Source organism: Gigantopelta aegis, chromosome 1 (genome assembly GCF_016097555.1).
Source record: "Gigantopelta aegis isolate Gae_Host chromosome 1, Gae_host_genome, whole genome shotgun sequence".
NCBI classification, from domain to species: domain Eukaryota; kingdom Metazoa; phylum Mollusca; class Gastropoda; order Neomphalida; family Peltospiridae; genus Gigantopelta; species Gigantopelta aegis.
In genome coordinates, this window is record NC_054699.1 from 33,060,412 (window position 1) to 33,080,154 (window position 19,743).

General features: G+C 40.9%; 1 protein-coding gene across 1 annotated transcript in view; it reads right to left on the reverse strand.

The window, feature by feature from the left end:
- LOC121373990 (anosmin-1-like) overlaps positions 1-18,833 on the reverse strand; it is a 59,878-nt gene extending 41,045 nt beyond the window's left edge. Inside the window, exon 1 of the mRNA XM_041500849.1 lies at positions 18,539-18,833. Coding sequence (XP_041356783.1) covers positions 18,539-18,697 — 159 coding nt within the window. The 5' untranslated portion in view covers positions 18,698-18,833. The remainder of the gene's footprint in view (positions 1-18,538) is intronic.
- Between the last annotated feature and the right edge of the window lie 910 nt (positions 18,834-19,743).

Below are 19,743 nucleotides of genomic sequence, written 5' to 3' on the forward strand. Positions count from 1 at the left end.
ATACTGTAAATCAGACATTTCTTACATTATACTGTTTAGAATATCCATTTCTAAAATGTTCTATAATATGATGTCACGTGCAACTATAACAAAACTCGTCGGGCATATTTAATATACTAGTAGTTGTTGCAGTTAGTAACACATCTGTTTTCGGTATATCACCTAACCTCGTTATTCTTAGTCTAGTGCTTTTATAATTCTTATAGACGGATTGAAAGATTTTTAAAAATCAGAAATGTTTCATAAAGTTATTATCCAAGGCCATACCTGCATGTAGGTCTGGAATAGTTGCAGCTCTATAAAAAAACATATCTATAGTCCGTCCCACGGGGAACGCCTTTTTGAATACTATGGAATTTTCTATAAGTTATTTATTTCTGAGCCGATTGTTTTGTAACGTGTACACAAAAATAGTTGGGGTTTTTTGTTGGGTGGGTTTTTTTATTTTTTATTTACTTTTCTTCTTATGTCAAACCAAACAGAAATTATTCACAAAATAAACACTTGTAGAAGGATGGAACGGACTGTAGTTACCTGTTTTATTTTTACCATCCTTTGCCAGAAGCAACAAAAGATGAGGCAGACTTTGACCAATTTCTGGAAAAAAACCCAACACCAATCATATGCCTGGCAGGGTTTTCGTGGGTGTTTTACTAGCCCATCAAGCTAAATAATTTAACTAGCCTTTGTGTTTTCAACGCTTTTTGATACTAGTACTTGGCACAATTTATTTAAAACTGTGAGAAATGGTATTGAAAACACTAGGATGAACAGAAACACATCGAATGTACGGAAATGGACAATCTAAATAATACAATCTAAATAATACAATCTAAACAATACAATCTAAATAATACAATCTAAATATCAATAATAAAATTTAAAAAACTGCTCTAACAGAATAAAATAAAATAAAACTGCTCTAAAAGAATTTTTTAAAAAAAGTCAACTAGAGCACAATGATTTTTTATCGTATCATCGGCTATTGGACGTCAAACATATGGTCATTCTGACACTGGTTTCTGTTTTTTATTTAGAAGAAACCCGCTATCGCCACATAGGCTACTCTTTTACGACAGGCAGCAAGGGATCTTTCATTTGCGCTTCCCACAGGCAGGATAGCACAAACATGGCCTTTGTTGAACCAATTATGGATCACTGGTCGGTGCAAGTGGTTTACACCTACCCACTGAGCCTTGCGGAGCACTCACTCGGGGTTTGGAGTTGGTATCTGGATTAAAAATCCCATGCCTCGACTGGGATCCGAACCCAGTACCTACCAGCCTGTAGACCGATGACCTAACCACGACGCCACCGAGGCCGGTAGAGAACAAAATACGTCGTAGTGTTAACAAAAACCACGGTCTGTCACAAAGAGAAGGCTTTGTTAGTCGAAATATACATATCAACAATGGTATCTGATCAGTCCATGGACAATCTCTAGGCATTTACTGTTGACTTTTATTGTTTACAGTATGACATAATGCATAGCGATTTCTCTGTTTGTTCATTATTAATATGTACACGTATGTATTCATTGTGTAATTTTAGCTATTAAAATGTCTTTGTTAGTTGAAATATACATATCAACAATGATATCTCATCAATGCATGGACAATCTCTAGGCATTTACTGTTGACTTTTATTGTTTACAGAATGACATCATGCATAGCGATTTCTCTGATTGTTCATTATTAATATGTACACGTATGTATTCATTGTGTAATTTTAGCTATTCAAATGTCTTTGTTAGTCGAAATATACATATCAACAATGGTATCTGATCAGTCCATGGACAATCTCTAGGCTTTTACTGTTGACTTTTATTGTTTACAGTATGACACCATGCATAGCGATTTCTCTGATTGTTCATTATTAATATGTACACGTATGTATTCATTGTGTAATTTTAGCTATTAAAATGTCTTTGTTAGTCGAAATATACATATCAACAATGGTATCTGATCAGTCCATGGACAATCTCTAGGCATTTACTGTTGATTTTTATTGTTTACAGTATGACACCATGCATAGCGATTTCTCTGATTGTTCATTATTAATATGTACACGTATGTATTCATTGTGTAATTTTAGCTATTAAAATGTCTTTGTTAGTTGAAATATACATATCAACAATGATATCTGATCAATGCATGGACAATCTCTAGGCATTTACTGTTGACTTTTATTGTTTACAGAATGACATCATGCATAGCGATTTCTCTGTTTGTTCATTATTAATATGTACACGTATGTATTCATTGTGTAATTTTAGCTATTAAAATGTCTTTGTTAGTCGAAATATACATATCAACAATGATATCTGATCAATTCATGGACAATCTCTAAGCATTTACTGTTGACTTTTATTGTTTACAGTATGACATCATGCATAGCGATTTCTCTGTTTGTTCATTATTAATATGTACACGTATGTATTCATTGTGTAATTTTAGCTATTCAAATGTCTTTGTTAGTCGAAATATACATATCAACAATGATATCTGATCAATCCATGGACAATCTCTAGGCATTTACTGTTGACTTCTATTGTTTGCAGTATGACATCATGCATAGCGATTTCTCTGTTTGTTCATTATTAATATACTCTTCAAAAAAAGAAACGCAAAAGGGTACAAATGGGTTATAACTCCGATTTTATGTTTCCTACCGGTTCATGCTTTGTGAATATAAGGTCATTGCATGTCCCAAACACATTCCCACGGTTACATTCGATAAAACGCAGCTACTGTACAATAAAGTTCCAAAATGTGAATATTCGCAAAAACGCAGCCACGTGCAAACCATGTCACCACTGCACGTGCGTTGTCTGCACGTGCAACATGAACACCGACAGTATAAAAGTGCAGGGTGTTCGCTTGCCTGGCCTCTGTATCTGGCCGACAGTTGACAATCCAGGACATGCCACATCTCAGTGAAACCGCAGAGAAACAATGCCATCGGCCGACTAGACGCAGGCGAATCCAGAACAGCCGTTGCCAGGGCATTCCATGTATCCCCAAGCACCATCTCCAGACTGTGGGACCATTACCAGCAACATGGATCAAACACGTGACCTCCCTAGATCCGGTCGACCACGGGTCACTACCCCCGGGCAGGACCGTTACATCCGGGTACGCCACCTTCGGGAACGATTGACTACTGCCACCTCCACAGCCGCAGCAATACCAGGTTTGCGCAGGATATCCGACCAGACCGTACGGAACCGCCTACGTGAGGTAGGAATTCGTGCCAGAGTCCAGTTCGAGGTGTCATCTTAACACCACAACACCGTCGACTCCGACTGCAGTGGTGCCAGATTCATCGACAATGGCCTCAACTGCGATGGAGACAGGTGTGGTTCAGTGACGAGTCCCGATTTCTGCTCCGACGTCAGGATGGAAGATGTCGCGTGTATAGGCGTCGTGGTGAACGTTATGCGGCAACTGCGTGCAGGAAGTGGACAGATTCGGCGGGGGTAGTGTCATGGTGTGGGCAGCCATCTCACACACTGGCAGAACTGACCTGGTCCACGTGCAGGGCAACCTGGATGCACAGGGCTACTTTGACCAGATCCTCCGGCCACACATCGTTCCAGTTATGGCCAACGCCAACGCAGTGTTCCAACATGACAACGCCAGGCCTCACACAGCACGTCTCACAACGGCTTTTCCTACAGAACAACAACATTAATGTCCTTCCTTGGCCATCGATATCACCGGATTTGAACTCAATTGAGCATCTATGGGACGAGTTGGACCGACGCCTCCGACAGCGACAACCACAGCCCCAGACCCTGCCCGAGCTGGCAGCAGCCTTGCAGGCCGAGTGGGCCACCATCCCCCGGGACGTCATCCGTACTCTGGTTGCTTCAATGGGCAGGCGGTGCCAGGCAGTTGTCAACACACGCGGAGGCCACACCCGGTATTGACTCCAGATGACCTTGACCTTGGTGGTGTGTCCTATCACTTACTCACAATGGACTAGAGTGAATTGTGAACAATCCTGCAACATTTGGTAATTATCGGACTCACCATTCAATAATTAAATCAATTCTCCAAATGTTACGACAATATGGTTTTGCGTTTCTTCTTTTGAAGAGTATTATATGTACACGTATGTATTCATTGTGTAATTTTAGCTATTAAAATGTCTTTGTTAATCGAAATACATACTGACAATAGTATCAAACCCTGGACAATCTCTAAGCATTTACAGTCAGTATGACATTATGTATAGCGATTTCTCTGTTCACTATTAATATGCACACGTGTTTGTATTCAATATGTAATTTTAGCTATTAAAAAGTCTTTGTTAATCGAAGACCGGCCTCGGTGGCGTCGTGGTTAGGCCATCGGTCTACAGGCTGGTAGGTACTGGGTTCGGATCCCAGTCGAGCATGGGATTTTTAATCCAGATACCGACTCCAAACCCTGAGTGAGTGCTCCGCAAGGCTCAATGGGTAGGTGTAAACCACTTCCACCGACCAGTGATCCATAACTGGTGCAACAAAGGCCATGGTGTGTGCTATCCTGCCTGTGGGAAGCACAAATAAAAGATTCCTTGCTGCCTGTCGTAAAAAGAGTAGCCTATGTGGCGACAGCGGGTTTCCTCTTAAAAACAGTGTCAGAATGACCATATGTTTGACGTCCAATAGTCGATGACAAGATAAAAACAGTGTCAGAATGACCATATGTTTGACGTCCAATAGCCGATGATAAGATAAAAACAGTGTCAGAATGACCATATGTTTGACGTCCAATAGTCGATGACAAGGTTTAGAAAATCAATGTGCTCTAGTGGCGTCGTTAAATAAAACAGACTTTACTTTGTTAATCGAAATACATATCAGAAATAGTATCACACCCTGGACGATCTCTAAGTATTAACTATTAACTTCTATTTTTATAGTATGACATTATATATAGCGATTTCTCTGTTTGATCACTATTAATATGCACATGTGTGTATTCAATATGGAATTTTAACTATTAAAAAGACTTTGTTACTCGAAATACATATTAACAATGGTATCAAACCTTTGTCAGTCTCTAAGCATTTACAGTATGACATCATGTGTAGCGATTTCTCTGTTCATTATTAATATGCACATGTGTGTATTCAATATGTAATTTTAGCTATTAAAAAGTCTTTGTTAGTGGAAATACATATTAGCAATAGTATCAACACTTGGACAATCTCTAAGAATTTTACAGTATGACATTATGTATAGCGATTTCTGTGTTTGTTCACTGTTAATATGCACACGTTTGTATTCAATATGTAATTTTAGCTATTAAAAAGTCTTTGTTAGTGGAAATACATATTAGCAATAGTATCAACACTTGGACAATCTCTAAGAATTTTACAGTATGACATTATGTATAGCGATTTCTGTGTTTGTTCACTGTTAATATGCACACGTTTGTATTCAATATGTAATTTTAGCTATTAAAAAGTTTTTGTTAGCGGTATCAAATCTTGGACAATTTCTAAGCATTTACAGTATAACATTATGCATAGCGATTTCTGTGTTTGTTCGCAATTAACATGCACACGTGTGTATTTAAATGTCTGAACGCCGAGTGCACACACGCCTTGTCGCTATGCACCTAAATGTTATGTTTTCTTCTATTTAAAATGTAACGCTAAATATATACTGTAATTTTTCTTCTTCATAAGTAAGTCCTGCTAGCTATTGGAACTGTTACAAAGCTCCGCTAAGAAATGAGATAATTTGTATTCAAGACAAGAGTTGGAGATTCTTTCATGAACGCGTATGCCTGGTACGACATTGAATGGGACTGCGCCTGCCGGGAACACGCCCAGCCCTAACGAGCATTTCATAACGGGCTGAACGAGAAAATAATACCATCTGGTGTCAAACGGAGCCTCAGGTGACGTTTCCACCCGTGACACACCTTACCCATAGAAGGTTACGCTCCCTAGACTGTACACGTGCTATTCATGTCGCTCACTTTTAATTCTTAGGCACTGTCAAATAGTTTCGGATATAGGTCGGACTATGCTAAATAAAATACCACTAGCGACCACTAGTAATATATATATATATATATATATATATGTGTGTGTGAGTGTGTGTGTGTGTGTGTGTGTGTGTGTGTGTGTGTGTGTGTGTATTTGCTCTCTCTATCCTTCTCTCCCTCACTCACTATCTCTCTCTCCCCTCTCCTTCACTCTCTCTCTCTCTCGCTCTCTCTCTCTCTGTCTTTCTTTCTCTCTCTCTCTCTCTCTCTCTCTCTCTCTCTCTCTCTCTCTCTCTCTCTCTCTCTCTCTCTCTCTGTGTGTGTGTGTGTGTTACTATCAACTATCAAAATAGCCACGTTACACACCAAATAGCCGTATTTTAAACGTGTTGATGCATCTATACAACAAAAAAAAAATATATCATTTTCAATATATATTGTATCCACAGTGTATCTAGTATGTCATATCCCTGATATTCAATCCACAGGCGTACCTGCGGTAAGTCTAAGTTACCTGAAGCAGGTATGAGTTATGAATGAAGTGAATCCGGTTCAATAGGCGCCTAGAAACACACCCATGAGTTTGGTGGTACAAAGATAACTACCTACACTCAAAGAAGACTCGTGAACCGAAAGACAACGCCAGCAACGCTAACGCCCTGTGGTACCACGATCTACAACACACGATACGCACACGCTTAGACAGGCCACACACACGCACACACGAAGGTATTCACCTACTGGCTATTCGACACACGCTTTAACATATACTAAACATTTTAACACATATACACAAACCGGGTATATACTAAACACGCGCGCGTACGAACACGCCCATTGCCAAAAGCAAAGACATTGTTTTAACAGTTGACTACATATGCTTGACATTAATCATATACAATGTGTATACATACATGTCTATTTGACTGCCTGTGTGTGCGTACGTCTCTCTCTCTCTCTCTCTCTCTCTCTCTCTCTCTCTCTCTCTCTCTCTCTCTCTCTCTCTCTCTCTCTCTCTCTCTCTCTCTCTCTCTCTCTCTCTCTCTCTCTCTCTCTCTCTGCCCCCTCTCTCTGTATGTCTGTCTGTCTCTCTCTCTCTCTGTCTCTCTCTCACACACACACCACATGCACGCATTGAAACCAATTACAGCGTAAGGACACGGAGGGAGGGGGTCAGGGTCGAACTCTCCCAACCCACACCCACCCCCACATTGGTCAAGCGAATTTTCTTCTTTTTAATATACATTTTTCTGGGGAAGAATTGCTGGACATCCCCTACCCGTCCCTAAACATGTCACACACCACGGTCTGGACCCCTCCCACCAAATAACATTGCTGCACACGCACCCGTTCCAAGCCATCCGGAACACCTGTGTCATGCACACCCGCGCACGCGTGCCTGCAAAGCGACTGCACGCACGTCAAGCGGCGAATCCCGACAATCTGAAAACTTCCAGGTACGCCGAGGTCAAAAATCGACCGTTGCAAATTGCCGAAAGCAAGATGGCGTGCTAGCCTCGTCGCGTTCGGGTCGCTGCACTACAAAAAACGCATTGACAAATCTCAGAATAGGCTACACTGGTTATTTTCAGTTCCTTTGTGGCGAGAATTGTGCAGTGTCATGCGACAGACGACTGTCGAGTATAGGCGCGCCCCCGGTCGGCTTAGTATTCCAACCACGTGCGACTGCTCGGTTTTCAATGTTCAAGTGGCCTTTCTGGATCATGGAGTATCTGCCTGTAGTCGTCAGGGATCAGCCAGCGAATAGCAATGAATATACTGAATAATCTTATCACACACAAAAACACACACACAACACAACAACACCCAGATGTGTCCAAGTATGGGCGGATCCTCGGATACTGTTACAACATCCAGCTACCTGCCCGTGGTCAGCCGCACATTTACTGAATAAACACTGAGGCTGAAGTAAAGAGTACGTGCATGTATATTCAGTGAGATAACCACAAGAGTCTTAAAGGGGCATTCCCGAGTTTGCTGCACTGTAAGATGTTTCCGACTAATAAAATAGTTCTACGACTAAACTTACATATTAGATATATTTTCTTGTTTAGAATATCAGTGTCAGTATATTCAATGTGTTTCTGGTCGTCTTAATATTTGTAACAAGCCCCAACTGGATTTTGTCTTCAAATAATTTCGAAAAAATATATTTTAGGAACTAAAATGAAAGTTAACCTAATACAAATATTAGAACGATCAGAAACACGTTTAATATACTCTTCAAAAGAAGAAACGCAAAACCACATTGTCGTAACATTTGGAGAATTGATTTAATTATTGAATGGTGAGTCCGATAATTACCAAATGTTGCAGGATTGTTCACAATTCACTCTAGTCCATTGTGAGTAAGTGATAGGACACACCACCAAGGTCATCTGGAGTCAATACCGGGTGTGGCCTCCGCGTGTGTTGACAACTGCCTGGCACCGCCTGCCCATTGAAGCAACCAGAGTACGGATGACGTCCCGGGGGATGGTGGCCCACTCGGCCTGCAAGGCTGCTGCCAGCCCGGGCAGGGTCTGGGGCTGTGGTTGTCGCTGTCGGAGGCGTCGGTCCAACTCGTCCCATAGATGCTCAATTGGGTTCAAATCCGGTGATATCGATGGCCAAGGAAGGACATTAATGTTGTTGTTCTGTAGGAAAGCCGTTGTGAGACGTGCTGTGTGAGGCCTGGCGTTGTCATGTTGGAACACTGCGTTGGCGTTGGCCATAACTGGAACGATGTGTGGCCGGAGGATCTGGTCAATGTAGCCCTGTGCATTCAGGTTGCCCTGCACGTGGACCAGGTCAGTTCTGCCAGTGTGTGAGATGGCTGCCCACACCATGACACTACCCCCGCCGAATCTGTCCACTTCCTGCACGCAGTTTGCCGCATAACGTTCATCACGACGCCTATACACGCGACATCTTCCATCATGACGTCGGAGCAGAAATCGGGACTCGTCACTGAACCACACCTGTCTCCATCGCAGTTGAGGCCATTGTCGATGAATCTGGCACCACTGCAGTCGGAGTCGACGGTGTTGTGGTGTTAAGATGACACCTCGAACTGGACGTCTGGCACGAATTCCTACCTCACGTAGGCGGTTCCGTACGGTCTGGTCGGATATCCTGCGCAAACCTGGTATTGCTGCGGCTGTGGAGGTGGCAGTAGTCAATCGTTCCCGAAGGTGGCGTACCCGGATGTAGCGGTCCTGCCCGGGGGGTAGTGACCCGTTGTCGACCGGATCTAGGGAGGTCACGTGTTGATCCATGTTGCTGGTAACGGTCCCACAGTCTGGAGATGGTGCTTGGGGACACATGGAATGCCCTGGCAACGGCCGTTCTGGATTCGCCTGCGTCTAGTCGGCCGATGGCATTGTTTCTCTGCGGTTCACTGAGACGTGGCATGTCCTGGATTGTCAACTGTCGGCCAGATACAGAGGCCAGGCAAGCGAACACCCTGCACTTTTATACTGTCGGTGTTCATGTTGCACGTGCAGACAACGCACGTGCAGTGGTGACATGGTTTGCACGTGGCTGCGTTTTTGCGAATATTCACATTTTGGAACTTTATTGTACAGTAGCTGCGTTTTATCGAATGTAACCGATGGAATGTGTTTGGGACATGCAATGACCTTATATTCACAAAGCATGAACCGGTAGGAAACATAAAATCGGAATTATAACCCATTTGTACCCTTTTGCGTTTCTTTTTTTGAAGAGTATATAAAGCCACTAATATTGTAGTCAGAATATACTTGATGTGTAATTACAATCGTTAAAAAGTCTCTTTTAGTCGATAACATCTTAAAAAGTGAAGCAAACTCAGGAATGTCCCTTAAGGATCTTAAACACTGAACAACATATAAATTTACAGTTCACTATGTTAAATAATTTAATTATTCTAAAGTGTTAGTTAAAAAGTTAAAAGTAATAAGTTTGTTTCGTTTAAAGGAAGGAAGAAAATGTTTTATTTAACGACGCGCTCAACACATTTTATTTACGGTTATATGGCCTCGGACATATGATTAAGGACCACACAGGTATTGAGAAAGGAAACCCGCTGTCGCCACATCATAGGCTACTTTTTTCGATTAGCAGCAAGGGATCTTTTGTATGCACAATCCCATAGACAGGATAGTACATACCAGGGCTTTTGTTATACCAGTTGTGGAGCACTGGCTGGAAAGAGAAATAGCCCAATGGGCCCACCGACGGGAATTGATCCTAAATCGATTATGCATCAGCGAGCGTTGTACCACTAAGCTACGTTCCGCCCCTCTGTTTCGTTTAACGACATTACTATAGCACAATGATTAATTAATCATCGGCTACTGATGTCAAATATGTGATAACTCTGACACGTAGTCTGCATTTATAGTTAAAATGTGTTTTGTTTAACGACACCACTAGTGCACATTGATTTATTAATCATCAGCTATTGGAGGTCCAACATTTGATGACTGACACGTAGTCTTCAGATGAAACTCGCTGCATTTTTCCATTAGCAGCAAGTTACATTTTATATGGAGTTTCCCACACCAAGGGCAGCACATACCACATATCTTTTTTATACCAGCCATGAGGCACTGGTTAGACCACACATATCCCTGTTAGTACATATCCAAATAAGATTCAAATACGCAATTCGGGGAATATACCTCTGCTATCTGGGCAGTCTGGAAATGACAGCGAGTAGTTAATGGCATTAACCACTCGCTGTCATGGACAATTATGATTAGTGATTTTAGAGCGAGTATTTGATGCAATGGCCTTACACACACACACACACACACACACACACACACACACACACACACACACACACACACACACTTATTTGAACATCCTCATAATAGGGATCGCAGACTCCAAAAAACATACAGTAACATTCCAGTGACATCCAAATCCGTCAAACGCATGGTAAGTTTAACTCCTGGACGTTCAAGATGGCCGCCATGTAAACGAAAGAAATATGTGTTTAATGACACCTCAATACATGCCGAACTGTATATAATTACTTATTCATGACTATTTCGATATTCGGTGCATATAACCTATTAGACGCTTGTAAAGCTTAACATATTTCCTGGAAATTCAAGATGGCTGCCACACAGAGGAAATAAAACGTTGGTTAACGATACATCAACACATACTAAATTATGGCTATGAAGTTACATATGCATGACTATTTTGACATTTGGTGTAGATAATCCATCAGATGCATGTTAAGTGTAACTCCTGGAAATTCAAGATGGCTGCAACAAAGAGGAAAGATTGTTTAATGACTCCTCAGTACATGTTAAACCATGACTTGTAGTTTTATATACAACATTGTAGTTACTATTGCGTCACATGATCTAGATATTTAGAAAGGAAACACGCGTCCGCTACTGCTACCGAAATTCGAAAGCAGTTATATACACCAGTCGTGGAGCTCTGGCTGAGAAGGCATAAAAACTCGACAATTTCACGAGAAAAAAAAGGATTGATGCTTTATAAGCCATCACACTTTAGGAGGATTTTGTTTCTGCGGTGTTGTTACATGATCTGATACGGGAACAGGTTATCACCCACATTGTACAGTGTTTATGTATGGAGGCACAGGCAACAGAATGAATGTGTCAAAACAACAAGTCATTGATGTATGTCCCCGTAGGACGGAAAATGAGTCACACACCAGTTTGTTCGGTGGATTAACGATCCATGTTTTAAAGGCAAGGTGCAAATATGTTGACGTACCAAATGGCCCAACAAAATACTAGTTGAAAACAAATACAGTTTGACCCGCAAAGTTAAAGTTGTATTTCGTTAAACACCACCACTAGCCATCGTTGGTTTACTACTAATCATTGCAGGGCTTATACCTTTTTCAAAACTAATTTCCATACTCCTTCCATATCTTTTCCAAGACACATTAAACAGGGTTCGAAATTCGCCAAAAAATATGGTGGCCCAAAAAATAATAATGCATGATGGCAAATTATGGTAAGTGAACCATGAGCAAGATTTTAATGTGGAATACAAATATTAATAGTGGCTAATATGTTATAGCTCTAAAGAAGATAATATTATTTGGGTGACTAACGCCATTATTTTTAATAACTAAGTCGCCCAAACAGGACACTGGTCGTATTTGACAACCTCGCCACAGGCCGTTTCGAGCCCTGCATTAAACCATTTTCCAGACTTACTTACACAGCAAGTGTATAAAATCGGAAACTTCCGATTAGCTTCCGAATGTTAATGATTGCGTGTGAAAGGAGATCTCGTTCGGGCGACGTTACGCAAGTTACTGAAATTTGCTCGTTTTCCGTACTTTTTCAAATTTGCACACAAAATTGTTCTGTTTTTGTTTTCCATACTTTTTCAAGACCTGAAAAATTAAAAATATAAATTTCATACTTTTGAAGGATTTCCAGACTGGGTATGAACCCTGTCATTGGCGTTGGATGTCATACAGTTTGGTAATTCTGATATGAAAGTAACTAAAAGGTTTGTTTCGTTAAACACCACCACTAGACCTCATTGATTTACTGCTAATCAATTGCTTTTGGATATCAAATAAAATTTGGTAATTCTGATACGTTTAAAAGTTTCTTTTATTTAACGACACCACAAGATCACATTCATTTATTTATTAATCATCGGCGTGATGGTCGAATCTATTGCTGTGAATTCAAGTTTATTCTACATAATACACTACATGTTAATGATGATGAACCCATTGCTGTCAGTCCAAGTCGTATAGTTAAAATATCTTGGTAGATATCAAAGTGATACGATGATTTCATCGATTGGCGTACTACAACCTTACAGGAACGTCAACGAAACGAGATGAGTGATATAAATTAAGATCGATTATGGGTAATAAATAGGATATTAAACTCGCTACCATTTCGTATCATGTTTATGTCCCGAGTGAAATAATTTTCAATTGTCATGAGCTTTAGGGAATTTCACTTACGAAATGAAAGCTCGTTTAATATCCTATAATGATGAACCCACTGCAGTCAGTCCAAGTTATGATGGTGACTACATGTTAATGAAGTTAGGTTTGGTCGCACTTGTAGTTTATCCTGTCACATGTTAATGATGTTGAACCCACTGCTGTCAGTCCAAGTTATGATGGTGACTACATGTTAATGAAGTTAGGTTTGGTCGCACTTGTAGTTTATTCTATCACATGTTAATTATGTTGAACCCACTTCAGTCAGTCCAAGTTATGATGGTGACTACATGTTAATGATGTTAGGTTTGGTCGCACTTGTAGTTTATCCTATTACATGTTACTGACGATGAACCCACTGCAGTCAGTCCAAGTTATAATGGTGACTGTCTGTATCTGATCTACAGACAAAGCGTGACGACCTATATCGGTATCTCATAGTCTCTATTCTAATCCCTAAATATATCGATTACTCGATACACTTACACGCGATACACCAGGAGGGACCATGTACACATCTGATAGGTCCAGTCCACGTAATACGTGTACTTCAAACTTTGGTTTCAGTTTTCTTTCTACTGGCAACAAAACAAAAATGAGGAAGCACTTCTGGTGGATCAGTTTCATATGACACACCCAAGTGACTTGTCGTTTTTTTCCAGCTGAGTATATCGGATAAACAAATATAAGTACACGAAAGACGTGATGACCAAATCGATATAACAATTCAAAAGTTAAAAAAGAAAAGAAAAAAACAGGTGGAAAAAATCGTACTCCTCAAAATGTTAAATTGGGGAAAATCGAATTTTGAAAAGTGTCAACTTGGGGGAAATCGCACTTCTCAATACGTCAAGTTGGACAAAATCGCACTTCTCAATACGTCAAGTTGGACAAAATCCAACTTCACACAGTATCAAGTAGGACAAAATAGCACTTCTTAATATGTCAAGTTATGGGAAAATCGTACAATATGTTAAACTGGAGAAAATAGCATTTCTCAATATATCAAGTTGCAGAAAATCGCACTTTTTAATCTAATCGGTGACGCGAGTGAAGGTGTGGTTCAACAAGCGAGGGGGTGGTGGGGTGTTTTACGTCCCTCAAATTGAATTGAGGGGTGTGCAGGTACGCCATCGTGTTCGCGCCACTTCAAAAGGTCAAAACCTTTTTCTTTATTTCCCATTAAAAAATGGTGGCAGGCCTTTATCTTCATGGTCAGCGGAGAAGAAAACAATTAGGATTTACGTTTACCATGGCTTTAGCGTAACACGATAGGCTAAAATTAGTTTCATTATTGAAAAGAGGATTCATTGAGAAACAGTAGTGTCTAAACCACAGATCTGTAGAAGGCAGGCACATACGAAAGGTGGAAAGGTTATTTCTCGCTCCAGATAGTGCACCACGACTGATATCTCAAAGGCCGTGGTATGTGTTATCAAGTCTGGGATGGTGCATATAAAAGATTCCTTGCTGCTAATCGAAAAAGAGTAGCCCATGAAGTGACGACAGCGGGTTTCCTCTCTCACTATCTGTGTGGTCCTTAACCATGTGTCCGACGCCATATAACCGTAAATAAAATGTGTTGAGTGCGTCGTTTATATAAAACAATTCCTTCTTTCAGACTGGACTGTTTGCTTCCTTTGTAAGATGTTTCCGCCTAACAGCCTTTCTAACGAGTAAAATTACATATTAACTACATTAATTCTTTATAACAGCATCGCCTGTATAGTCAATGTGCTTGGGATCATCGTAATATTTGTAGTAGCTGAAATTACTACGGGCGTAGAAAATATACAAACCTTACACAGAGGTAAAATCAATGATTAATTCACAAACAGAAGGCATGGGCCACTTAGGTTCCTGCTTTTTATTAGGACAAAATGAAGTTTGAGCTACTACAAACACTACACCGATCAGAAACACGGCGTTTAACCCGATACTTCTGTCTTCAAACTGAATCCGGTTTAACATCAGACACATCGGTCAGTCCTGTCAGTGAATATATTGACACTGACATTGTAAACTAGAGGGGCGGGACGTAACCCATTGGAAATGTGTTCGCCTGATGCGCGGTCAGTGTAGCTTCTATCACTGTCGGTGGGACCATCGTGTGGTTTTTCGTTCCAGACACTGCCCGACGGCTGGTGAAAAAAAAACATAAAAAAAAAACATAATAATAAAAAAAAATATTAAAAAAAATAAAAAAAACCCCACACAACCCAAGGTCGTGGTATGTAGGCCTACTAGTATTATCTTGTCTGTGGGATAATGTTTAAAAGATCCCTTGCTGCTAATTAACTGGAAAGAGTAGCCCATGCAGTGGCATCAGCGGGCTTTTTTCTCCAATTATCTCTGTGGTCTTTAACCATATGTCCCACGCCATATATCCATAGTTAACATGTGTTGACAGCGTCGTTAAATAAAACATTTCTTTCTTTTCTTTTTTAGTAAACCGGAAAACACAATAAATATATAATCGTAGTCGTTAAAAAGACTATATGTAACATCTTACAATGGCAGTAAACTCGAAACACTCTCTTTAGAAAGTCCTCCAGTTATCCTGGACCACGAAAGGATAGAACCAGCTGAGCAGACGGCGAAATAGCAAAAAGCGCGCGCTGTTTGTTCAGACAGACGGCTGCAGTTATTGTTTAAAGCGGGTGAGTCTTGGGCAATAAAGGCACCACAACCAGCTGGGTATCCGTGGTGTACAGCGCCAGAAAAACGTCTTAATACGAAAGTACTGCATCACACAGAAAATCCACAGTGCAAGACCCAGATTTGAAATGAGCATCAGTCGTGAATAATAGGGATCCAATTTGCCCTAGTGACTCGTCAGATACATCTGCCGTCAGCTGAATGTGAAACTCGGTTGTCAGTAGATGTAGTGGACAAAAAGTGTCCGAGTCCTCCTAGTTTTATTCTAGTCATTATTTTTTGCCTTTGTATAAAAAGAGATGAGTCTTGTTTATCGACTGCACGAACCTGCATGCCACTGTTCTCCTTTTTAATACGAAAATACCTCAGTAAAAATCCACAGCGTTAGTTCTATAAGTGATTACTACGCGGGGAACAGAGTGATCTAAAGAGACCCAGGTCCTCCTATTTTTGATCTAGTAATTATAGCCCGAGTACTCTGACGGTAAGAGAGCTAGACGGACATTTGGACAGTTTGTTAAAACTGTAGTGTTAACAACTGTCCAAATGTTCGTCTAGCTGTCTTACCATCAGGGTACCCGGGCTATAATAATTAACGCCTGTAGCATATATATAATACTAGCCACTAATTAACGCCTGTAGCATATATATTGGGTCTCATTATAATACTAGTATCAAATAGCGCTAGTAAAGGCATATTTTTATTAGATGTATGGAATGAAATAATATTACGAAAGTACAACAACACACAAATCCACAGCCGCAGCGTGAACCTAATATTACTTCACTACCATGCGCGGTCTACATTAAAGTTACAGATTATTCTGTTAATACGAAAATAACACAACACCAACACCCAGAGCGTAAAACTCAAGAAATGACATTCAATCATTTCAACTTATTTTCGTGCTGTCCTGGGCACACACCTCGGCTATCTTGGCTGTCTGTCCAGGACAGCGGGCTAGTTGTTAGTAGTTAATGAGAAAGAAGAGTCTTACAACTACCCACTGAGTCGTTAAAACTCGCTCTGGGTGAGAACCGGCACCGGGATGCGAACCCAGTACCTACCAGCCTTATGCCCGATGGCTTAACCACGACACCACCGAGGCAACCATGCGAGGATAACAGGGATCCAAGGAGGACAGGGTCTCCTATTTTTGGCCTATAATTGATTTTTGTCTTTGTATAAAACGAGCAGTCTTGTTTATTGACTCTAAAGAACTACACAGTGTCATTGCATTAATGTCAAAGGTCACACTACTGATACAAAAGTACCACGGCACAAACGTCGACTGCGTGAACCCAAGAAGTGACAACCATGCGAAGATAATATAGGCAAGGCCGTACCCTCCGGGAGGGGAGGGGGAGGGGGCGGAAGCACGAGAGCTGATTGCCCCCTCCCCCATGAGAATCTCACCTTTTTTTTTACTCCAGAAAATAACATACACATCTGAAGGTTTAAAGGGACATTCCCGTGTTTCCTGCATTGTAAGATAGTTTTCAATAATAAAATATTTCTGCGATTAAATATATTTTCTTGTTTAGAATATCAGTGTCTGTATATTCAATGTGTTTCTGGTCGTCTTAATATTTGTAAGAAGCCCAAACTGGATTTTGTATTCCAATAATTTCGAAAAAACATATTTTAGGAAATAAAATGAAATTTAATCTAGTATAAATATTAGAACGATCAGAAACATGTTTAATATACATCCACTAATATTTAATGCAGAAAAATGTGTTTAATATGTAATTGCAATAGTTAAAAAGCCTCTGTTAGTCGATAACATCTTTAAAAATGCAGCAAACTCGGGAATGTCCTTTTAATTTGTATAGTATTTAATTTGCTTATAAAAAGTAGTGCCCCTCACCCCACTTCCCTTAGAATTTTGATCAGGGTGCGGCCCTGACATGATCCAAGGGGACCGCGCCCTCCTATTTTTGCCTTTGTACACAATGAGCAATCCAAGGAACTGTTATTAATGCTACGGGTCCACCTATTAATACAAAAGTACTACAACACAAAAAAAACATTCCACGGCATAAGGTCCTTTAATAGCCCGAGTATTCTGACGGCAGTGACGGATCCAGAAAATCTATTTAGGGTGGACCCCAGTGATATGAGGTGGAATGCCAAGGGAACTTTGGGGGAGGTTTGGAGGGGGGTCGTAAAAAAATGAAAATTAATATATAATAAAATTATAACTATCGCAAAATTTAGGGGGGGGGACAGCCCCCCCCCTCCCCTATCCGCCTCTGGACGGTAAGAGAGCCGCTCAAATGTCTGTCTGGCTCTCTTACCGTCAGAGTACTCGAGCTAGTCCCATAAGTGACTACCAAAAGAGGATGACAGGGATCTAAATTACCCCGGTCCTGCTATTTTTGATCTAGTAATTAAGTTTTGTCTTTGTATATAAAGAGAGCAGTCCCAATCTGATTGAAATCAGCTCTACTTATTAACCAGTGAAGCTGTTTTTGTACAATAAACTGAACTGAATTGTAAACCGAACTATTTATCGACTTCACAAAACTACTGTTGGCTACACCGGGTTCACCTATTTATACGAAAGTACCGCAAAACAGAAGTACACAGCGTACGGTAAACCTTATGACTACTGTACATATGTGCTTGTTTCATTTCAACTTATTTTCGTGCTTATATCTAATTAAGGTTCAAGCACGTTCTCCTGGGAACACACCTTAGCTATCTGGGCTGTCTGTCCAGGACAGTTGGTTAGTTGTTAGTTGGTCAGTGGTTAGTGAGAGAGAAGAGGATGTAGTGGCCTTACACCTACCCATTGAGCCCTTAAGGACTCGATCTGGGTTGGAGCCGGTACCGGACTGCGAACCCTGTACCTACCAGCATGTAGTCCAATGGCTTAACCACTGCGCCACCGAAGCCGGTTATTCGTGTTTGTGTCTGTGTTTTCGATCTCACCTGTGTATCCAACTGCCTTGTTTTCGGTTGGTCGACGAAGCGGGTCACGCAGAACGCATAGCACTGTCCCATGAGTTGCGGGTCGGCCTGCACACCGGTAGTAATCATCCACATTAGAAACAGCAGGCACAGCGATCCCCAAACTGTCACCCTCCTCATAGCCGGTTTGGGGATCGATCATCACACAAACTTAACCGGCTCTCAATCTTCGCTCCTTTCCGGCCGTGCACATACTACGGACTTATGTCACACAAAAGAACCCACAGGTGTTTGTGGTTAAGGTTTTTTCTTTTTCTTTTTTTTCTCTCTCGTCTTCTTTTACGCCGGCCTTCATTGGCTGAGTCCTAATGTAGCACACGATGTTTCATTGGATAATCTCTGTTGGCAGTGTCTCCATTCATAGCCACATGGGGTCACTATATTTAAAGCCCGCGGTTTACATTCCTCTGAAGTTTTTGTATAAAAATATTGCAGTAAATCTGTGTCTTATTTTAAAGATAATAAAATCAACAGGCAGTATTTAGAAGAGTAAAATATTACGCGGTATGCAAATATGAAGATAAAAACACTGGCTGACGACACGGCAAAGTTTCACACGCAGCTGCTATTTAAATAAACTGTTCGCAAGCGTGACGACAGTGTGATATGAATGTAAAATAGATTTACGCGTAGCGCTGTTAAAGGTGCAGTGTCGCTGTCTAGTATAGGTTTTAAATACAACCCCAAGCAACAGAAGACACCTGCTATCACATGCATAATGTTTTAAATGTAAAATTTATACATAAATCTTACTAATAAAATAATAAAACAACATTTCAGTAATAAGACTAAAACGCACTAAACAACACATGTACAAACATATGCGCACGCGCACGCACTAAGACGTGTCGACGCTCGCGTGATCTCTCTCTCTCTCTCTCTCTCTCTCTCTCTCTCTCTCTCTCTCTCTCTCTCTCTCTCGCTCTCTCTCTGACACACACACACACACACACAACACGCGCGCGCGCACGCGCACACAGAGAGAGAGAGCGAGAGAGAGAGAGAGAGAGAGAGAGAGAGAGAGAGACAGACAGACAGACAGACAGACAGACAGACAGAGACAGAGAGACCAAGAGACAGAGAGAAAGAAAAATGCGCAGGTTATCTGGCAGAAAAAAGTTTGTACTAAGGAAATATACAGAAGGAAATATTTTATTTAACATTTT